Below are 9,502 nucleotides of genomic sequence, written 5' to 3' on the forward strand. Positions count from 1 at the left end.
ATATATATATATATACTGTAAAGTATAAAGTTAGAAATGAGGTGATCCTCTTTCACAAGAACACTTCATTTCATTCCACCCCATACACATCCTCCACCTTCAATACTTAAGTTATGATAATGTTAATGTATGGTAATAAATGCAATAATATTCATTTCCACTCACATCAAAAGTTCTGTGTATTTGGTGATAGCAAAAATGAGGTTGTGTCATTCTCAAATATAATCAAATTACTCTCGACTGAAATAAAAGCATTTTGTGATCTTTGCTTTTTCCAAAATGTTTCTCTTGTAAAAGTGAAATAGCATAGTATGTATGGTATTGTATTATTAAAGTTCTACACTTCTCTCTATGAGCTTCGATTCACCAAGTTGTTGGGAATAGATATCTGATACTCTGAGAATGTTATCTAATATAGAGTTATCCCATCAGTGATTAGAGTTATTCTTATCAAATTGACATCATGAAACATCTTCTGCTTGACACTTATTCAATGTGGCATATTTCCATGACTTATTAACCCTTTCATTACTGTATTTATTTTAAGATGTTTCTTTCAATTATTTTAAATACAACAAAGAATTTAATAAAATAACTTAGTTATCATTCAGCTAATGTTAGGAATATAAATTGTGACTAAGGTTTGATGGAAGATTTTTATTCAAAGCTCATGTACTCAGAGCCAGTGCCGGTTTCAGTTGGGGTTGGTAACGAAAGGGCTAAAGCTTTAATTTTAAGAATGACTGTTTGACTATAGAGAAGTTATACTATCAAATTAATCATATTTGATGAAAACTTACATTATTTCTTGTGAATCTTAATATTTGAAATATGCAGTGTTCATTCTTAAAACCTTCATATCAGCCACTATTTCATCTGTTCTTTGAAAGAGCCTTTACTTAAGATGTAATTTTGCAGCTTTCATTTTCAATCATGTTGTAATCAAATGAATAAATCACATCATTGCTATTTAATTTTCAGCCAGTTATTCTGAAATATGAAATATCATGTCTTGGTTAATGTCAGCTCAATGCAATCCTCGTGAGATACAGCAAACTAATACTACAAGTCTTAGAGGCTTATTCTCTTTTTTTGCAACTCCATGGCTGAAGAATCAGCAATAGTCAACCACCATGGCAAAGACAAGACTGATAATTATAGATTGATGTGGTATGTGCAATACCTAAAGAAGAATATACTGGTTTCTTCTTTGAAATCAGCTCAATATGCAAACAAAGATTTTATTAATCACACCTTAGTCTTCATGTGAATTGTAACCATTCATGGTACCTATTTATATTGACTATGGATACAGTGCAGCTCTTGTTTCTAAAATGTGAAATTATGATCCTTTGATTAATACTCTAATTAAGCTCTATTAAATTCAGCACAAAACAAAATGTTGCAATATATTTTACATTATTTTAATATATCTGAAGCAATTAACCATTCTGTTACCATATTTCTTTTGAAATACTATTTTTGTTTCAATTACTTTTGGAAATAAATGATGAAATAACTTCATTAATTTTAACCTAGTATTTGAAACATGAAATTTTATTGGAAGGTTTTAGATTACTTTAAAATGTTTTATATCATAGAACCAGGGGTGGCGCAAGTGAGTTGATCTGTAATTAATCTTTACATTAGTTTCATTTCATTATTAAACTGTTATGTTAAACTTTGATCTGCTGACATATTTGATGACTTATCATTAAGTTGGTAAAAAAATAATATCTGAACTGACAAGTGAAATGTTTGTATCTGGTTTGATATTTGTAGCCTAAAGAGATACAGTGCAATGAGGATTTTAAAATGTTGGCATTCCAAATATGGCTTGTGTTTACAGAGACATCGTGTTGCAGTTATAATACTTATTATTCTTCTAGTAACATTGTGGCTAGGTAAGTTGTCCTTATCTTCATCTGTTTGTTTTGATTATCATCTTCATCATCATTATATTCATCATCATTTCGCATTCACTTTCTCCAGCATAGCTTCGATTGGCCATCATGGTCCAAGTTATTTCTTATTTTGACTACAACTATTAATACCCACCCACTTTACAGAATATTCTGGATACATTTCACTGCAGTGCCCACACTAGAAAAGTTACCTTGTGTTGTCTCTGTTTGCTTGCAAGGCATGTGATTTAGTGGTTAGGGGTATCTGGCTCATGATCGTAAGGTCATGAGTTCAATTTCAGGTAGCACGATGTGTCTTGGATCAAGACACTTTATTTCACAATGTTACAGTCTATTCAGCTGTAATTCAAAGGGGCCAGCATTATCACATTCTATGTCATGCTGAATCTCCCTGAGAACTATGTTAAGGGTATGCATGTTTGTAGAGTGTTCAGCCACTTGCATGTTGATTTCACAAGCAGGCTTTTTTGTTGATCAAACCATCGGGGGACACTCACCGTTGTAACTGACAGAGTGTCAGTTGTCTCTGTTCATCATGACTACATGAGTGAGAAGGTGAATAGAAGAGGGAGAGTGTGTATGAGGAGAATGTTAGCAACATAGTCGTAGTAGTAAAAGGAGTGATAGAGGAGGGCTACATTTGAAAGAGAAGAGATTGGGTGGTGCAAGAAGTACTGTTGGTAGAGGGGGAGGTGAAATAGGGGATGAAAGGAAGGATAGTGATTATATGTCAACAAAAGTAGAGTGGTTTACTTCACTAACTGCAGCTACTTTCCACATTTCACATCAGTGATTATCCTTGAAGATATTAAATACAGCATCTTGCCTAATAGACATTCTGTGCAAGGCAGAGAGAATGTAAGTATTGATTTCAAATTTTAGCACAAGGCCAGCAATTTCAGAGGAGGGGCTAAGTTGATTACCTCAACCCTAGTGATCAACTGGTACAAATTTATACAAAAAGATGAAATGAAAAGTTGGCCTCAACAGAATTTGAACTCAGAGTGTAAAGATGGATAAAACACTAAGCATTTTGCTTACAACTCTTCCAGTTTGCCACTTTTAGGAAGAGTGTAAATATTATTATTACATGTTGTTGAACCACACTACACCCATAACTTCTAGTTTGCATTGACCTTTTTATCAATCTTTCTATTATTATCGAGTTGTATAGGTCTGTGAGCTATCAAAAATCATTACTACACTGAACCAAATACTTTGTAGCATTTCTTCCGGCTTTACATTCTGAGTTCAAATGCTGCCAAGGTCAACATTGCCTTTCGTCCTTTCAGGGCTGATAAAATAAGTACCAATTGAGTAGCAGGGTCAATGTAATCAACTAACCTCCTCCCTACAATATTCAGGTCTTGTGTCTATAACAGAAAGGATTATCATCTAGTTGTGGCAGGAATGTTGCTAAGCCCCTGCAACCCCTGCAGTTACAGGGGGGCCTCCGCAGTTGAGAGGCCCCATATTGAGATCAAAGTACGTAGATGAGTCATCTATTTACTTTGGTTAAGATGTTGAACATGAATTAAACTATCTATGTTAACTGAAAATTTCAAGAAATAAAATGGTAATACATCGTACCTCCAAAAGTTCTTGTAAAAATATTACGTTGTACCATGAACATGTACCAGACTTTGTGGATTACTCTTTACTTCTTTCAGTCATTTGACTGTGGCCATGCTGCAGCACCGCCTTTAGTCGAACAAATCGACCCCAGGACTTATTCTTTGTAAGCCTAGTACTTATTCTATCGGTCTTTTTTCCTGAACCGCTAAGTTACGGGGACGTAAACACACCAGCATCAGTTGTCAAGCAATGGTGGGAGGACAAACACAGACACACAAACACACATACATATATATATATATACATATATACGACAGGCTTCTTTCAGTTTCTGTCTACCAAATCCACTCACAAGGCTTTGGTTGGCCCGAGGCTATAGTAGAAGACACTTGCCCAAGGTGCCATGCAGTGGGACTGAACACGGAACCATGTGGTTGGTAAGCAAGCTACTTACCACACAGCCACTCCTGCGCCTTGATATCTATCAAACATGACCTTAGTTCTCAACTTCATTATTCTGAACTGATCAATGATTTTGTGAAGAGAAAAGTGTGCCGTATTTGTTTTTGACAGTTGCCTGGATTATAAAAGTGCTCCTTTATTCATATCAGGAAGTTTTCATCATCATCATCATCATCGTTTAACGTCCACTTTCCATGCTAGCATGGGTTGGACGATTTGACTGAGGACTGGTGCAACCGGATGGCTACACCAGGCTCCAATCTAATTTGGCAGAGTTTCTACAGCTGGATGCCCTTCCTAACGCCAACCACTCAGAGAGTGTAGAAGTTTTACTTATTGAAATTTGTAATAGACCTAAATAAATTCAACTTGTACTTTTAAAGATGTTCTGTAGGACAACATGAAGTATTGAACTTCAAATGGAGTAAAGTAAAACATAACTATGAATAAAATGTGCATAGATTATGAATTTTGATTGAAGGGATGGGGCCTCTAAATGTCAGACAACAGTATAATTATATAATTATATATGTATTGTACTAAAATAGCCTAATTTCACTTTTAGCATTGAAACATTGTGAACTGAAGCATATCCAAAAACTCATTACAAAGACTTGAAATAGATCTGAACTCAAACACTGTACCATATCATCCAATCAACTTTAGCTTGAAGGGTCATGTTTTTATATTATGTAATTTATGTATTTTAGTATGTTGGTAATACACATATAGTATAATTGTATAATTATATATATGTATTGTATTGTTGTGTCTGGACATGTCTTGCCTTTATGGTACCTATATCATCATCATTTAATGTCTGTACTTCATGTTGAAGCCAATCACATAGAAGACTACACCAGGCCACTGTGTCTGTTTTGGTATCATTTTTACAGCTGGATGCCTTTCCTAACACGAACCACCCTGTGGACTGAGTGTTTTTTATGTGGCACCAGGACAGGCAATATCAGTTTTAGCATGGTCTTTACAGCTAGATGGCCTTCCAAATGTTAACCATACACACACACACACACACACACACACACACACACTCACACACACACACACACACACACACACACATGTATATATATATATATATATATATATATATATATATATATATATATATATATATATATATATATCGTTAGTAAATCATAAATCCGAAAGAGAAGCACACTGTAAGTAGAGTAATTAGATAATGATAGTTGTGGCTGGTCTATGGTGCTACTCAGAATTTCATGTCCAATTATATATATATATATATATATATATATATATTCTATATTTGAGAGGTGAGGAATTATGTACATTACTTACATCTGACAGATGTTTGTCCTCGTCTTCTTTGTTGTTAACACAACATTTCAGCTGATGTCCTGGGGGAATTTCGAACCTTATTATTGTTGTTGTTGTTGTTGTTGTTATTATCATTATTATTATTATTATTACTATTATTATTATTATTATCATTATGTGAACTTGGCTTTTTAAAGTAAGTTAAATATCGTTTGTTGTGGAAAATGATAAGTATTGTTAATCCTTCCCCTGGAGATGAGACTCTCTACTGACTCAAGTCAGATATCGCTATTGTATTGCAGCATTTGAACTGTCTACTGTAATATAATTTCACACTAATTATTAATTATTTCTTATTCTTTTTGTTAGCTTATGTCAAGGCTTCCTGTTTTAAAACTGAATTGGACCCAAAATACTTACATATGCTACCAAGTGAAGATGTGGTCAGTAATCCTATTGTTTATTTTGTGGAGAAACAATGAAACTTGTCAGAAAGGAGGAATGTTTTTTCATTAAATATACTCTTCCTTTACAAATAATAGAAGGTTGAACGTGAATATATCTGTGCTTGTTTGTGTCTTTTCTAGATGACCTGCAGTAACTGGAGATTGGTGGCAATGTAAATGTACACTATTATTTGGATCTAGGGATTGCGTTGCATGAACATCAAGTATCTCAGAAATAAATGGTAATTGTCATTGAGAAATACCTGTGGCTCACAAAGTTAATGTTTAGCTTTTGCCTTTGATATCAAGAGATAAACTTATTTGCTAGATAAGACACTATCTATCATGACTAATACTCTGTAATAGGCACCAGATGACCTGACTCCTCTTTTTCTTCACATCTAGGTGAAGTGTGACACATGTATCCAGCTCAACTGATGGCCTTTTGAATACATAAACTAGTATGTTAACTTTTCAGTTATTTTATAGACACAAAATAGCCGAGAAGCTAACATTAGTTTACCTGTTGAATAAGTCATTGGACATTAAGGGATGCATGCTTAAAATATTGTTGTTGGCACTCTGTCGCTTACAACGTCGAGGGTTCCAGTTGATCCGATCAACAGAACAGCCTGCTTGTGAAATTAACATGCAAGTGGCTGAGCACTCCACAGAGACGTGTACCCTTAACGTAGTTCTCGAGGATATTCAGCGTGGTACAGTGTGACAAGGCTGACCCTTTGAATTACAGGCACAACAGAAACAGGAAGTAAGAGTGAGAGAAAGTTGTGGTGGAAGAGTACAGCAGGGTTCACCACCATCCCCTGCCAGAGCCTCGTGGAGCTTTTAGGTGTTTTCGCTCAATAAACACTCACGGCATCCAGTCTGGGAATCAAAACCGCGATCCTATGAACGCAAGTCCGCTACCCCTAACCACTGGGCCATTGCGCCTCCACACTTAAAATATAACTCATATAAATATATAATAACTACTGAATGGAAGCTGCTATAAGATAACAGTTGTAAGAAGTGGGGCTGGTGAACACATTTTGGTATTCAGTAGATTCATTAGATGTATGTGGTTTCTTAAATTGCAAATAAAAATCATAGCAAGTGCAACGAATTCAAACCTTACCATGAGTCATATCTTTGCACCTCTTGGTAAAATACATAATTTTAATTTTTCCTATAATTTTCAATTTTATGTCACAGCTGGTGGATTAGCTGTAGGATGAGCGCCTAAGTGTGTACATGTAACTGCTCCAATAATATGTAAACATCTAAATTTGCAAAAAAGGAAATATATATATATATAGGCATAAGTATGGCTGTGTGGTAAGAAGCTTCCTTCCCAACCACATTGTTTGGGGGTTCAGTCCCACTACATGGCACCTTGGGCAAGTGTCTTCTACTATAGCTTTGGGTTGACCAAAGCCTTGTGAGTGGATTTGGTAGACAGAAACTGAAAGAAGCCCATCGTATATATGTATGTATATATTGTGATACTCCGTCGGTTACAACGACGTGGGTTCCAGTTGATCCGCTCAATGGAACAGCCTGCTCGTGAAATTAACGTACAAGTGGCCGAGCACTCCACAGACATGTGTATTCGTAACATAGTTTTTCAAGGAGATTTAGCATGACACAGTGTGACAAGGCTGGCCCTTTGAAATACAGGTACAACAGAAACAAGAAGAAAGAGTGTGAGAAAGTTGTGGCAAAAGAGTACGGCAGGGTTTGCCACTCCCCCCCCCCCCTGCTGGAGTCTCATGGACCTTTAGGTGTTTTCACTCAATAAATACTCACAACACTCGGTCTGGGAATCGAAACTACGATCCTACAACCGCGATTCCACTGCCCTAGCTACTGGGCCATTGCACCTCCACACACACACACACACACACACACACACACACATATATATATATATATATATATTCAATAAAGTCACCAGTCACCATTGGCTTCAACCATAGCTTCCAGATGACTTCGGAATTTCCTGCAACTCTTTTGGATGGTCTCCTTGTTTAAGTTGGTGAATGCTACTATAATCCTTGCCTTCAATTCATCTTTGGTGTTACAAGGAGTTTTGTTGGTCTCTCGCTCAACTGCACCCGACACATAATCAAGGGGTTGGCAGTCTGGGGAGTTAGGTGGGCAGATGTTAGGGGTCATGTCCTTCTACTATATCCTCTGGTAGATAAAAACTGAAAGAAGACCATCGTATATGTGTGTGTGTGTCCGTCCCACTTACTTGACAATTGATGTTGGTGTGTTTATATATCCATAACTTGGTGGGTTAGCAAAGGAGACCAATAGAATAAGTACTGGGGCTGATTTTGTCGATTAGGACCCTTTACGGTAGTGCTCCAGCATGGCTGCAGTCAGATGATTGAAACAAGTGAAAGAATAAAAGAATTATAAAATGAATATATTGTACAGAAAGAATTGTCATCAAAAATACAGTGCTTAAGTATTATATTTAAAATTTTTGATAATCTCATGTGTTTTTGAAGTATCCCAAAAATTCCAAAACAAATTTCAAGTTTCCAATTACATGGTAGCATTGGCTTTCTTGGGATAACAACTGGGATAAACATATATGTATGAAATTTTTGTCTGATAATTGAAATTTAGGAAAAGGCAAAATCATTTGGTGAGCTTCATTTTTGTTTTTGCTTATGTTTACATCAAGGTCTTTCCAAATAACAACACCATATCATTATCACAGATCAGCTAAAAATATAACAATTTTTCCTTTCTTTCACTCATCTTCAAAATACATATCTGTCTATCTTTGTCTAGTGAAGGTGTGTAGTCTAGTGGTTAGGGTGTTGCACTTGCAATCATCGATCATGTGTTTGATTCCCAGACCAGGCTGTCTGTTATTTTTTGAACAAAACACTTCATTTTACATTACTCAAGTGCAGTCTCAGAATCAGAGCTGGTGCATAAGTAATGATGCAGCATTCTGTGAGTATATTTCCAAGATGACAACACTGTGCAGGCAAGCAGATGGGTGGATTTTGAGACCATTCAGAACCAGAAAAAAGGATATCATGCTACTCCTATGGAGAACTTTTGTTTTCAGTCATCTTGATTACTGCTCCCAACTGTGGTCACTGCAGAATGGTAGAATTTGAGACAATCCAACACCACTATGCAAAGAAGATTGACTTAATGAAACTGATAAGCTACTGGGAGAGGATAAAGGAACTGAAACTCTACTGCCTTTAAAGAAGGCGTGAAAGACATGCAGTTATATACATTACTCAAGTGCTGTGTGAGGACTGGCATGTCAAAGTATAGACCCAGTGTTTCCTTTGCATCTTGTAAAAGGCAACTAAAAGAGGTTGAGGCAGAATTCACTCTCTGACCTTGTAAAACCCTCATCAGCAATAACTACCTAAACAGATCCTTGGATTGAACTGTTGTTGCTTGTGTGGTACAGAGGCCTCACCTTGCCAGGAGTAGTAGGGAATCATCAAGGAATGGTGGATGAAGTGATGCACTGTTACAGCACATGCTCCCCATGTGCTGCTGCTACTACTACTACTACTACTACTACTACTACTACTACTACTACTACTACTACTACTACTACTACCATATTCATATACAAAATTTTCAGAAATTTTCTGTGGTCTCAGTTAGAAGAAATATACTTCTAAATATACTTCTAAATATATACATATACAACAAATATACTTCTGTAGAAACAAATCAGTCAATATACATTTAGAATACCCTCTCTTTTCTTCCTTTCTCTCTCCCTCTCTCTCTATCACCTTT

The 9,502-nt window shown here is 36.1% G+C and overlaps 1 protein-coding gene across 3 annotated transcripts in view; it reads left to right on the top strand.

Annotated features, from left to right (window-relative positions):
- The window catches only part of LOC106879588 (uncharacterized), an 85,198-nt gene that overhangs the window by 64,946 nt on the left and 10,750 nt on the right, over positions 1 to 9,502 (top strand). For 2 of the 3 annotated variants that reach the window (XM_052973268.1, XM_052973267.1), the window contains exons 2-3: positions 1,783 to 1,904; positions 5,634 to 5,707. In XM_052973268.1, the coding sequence (XP_052829228.1) occupies positions 1,802 to 1,904; positions 5,634 to 5,707 (177 nt within the window). In that variant the 5' untranslated portion in view covers positions 1,783 to 1,801. Of the gene's footprint in view, positions 1 to 1,782; positions 1,905 to 5,633; positions 5,708 to 5,851; positions 5,953 to 9,502 lie in introns of those variants that run through there. The other variant, XM_014929226.2, reaches the window with a different exon arrangement.

The sequence above is a fragment of the Octopus bimaculoides genome, chromosome 15 (assembly GCF_001194135.2).
Source record: "Octopus bimaculoides isolate UCB-OBI-ISO-001 chromosome 15, ASM119413v2, whole genome shotgun sequence".
In the NCBI taxonomy this organism is placed as follows: Eukaryota; Metazoa; Mollusca; class Cephalopoda; order Octopoda; family Octopodidae; genus Octopus; species Octopus bimaculoides.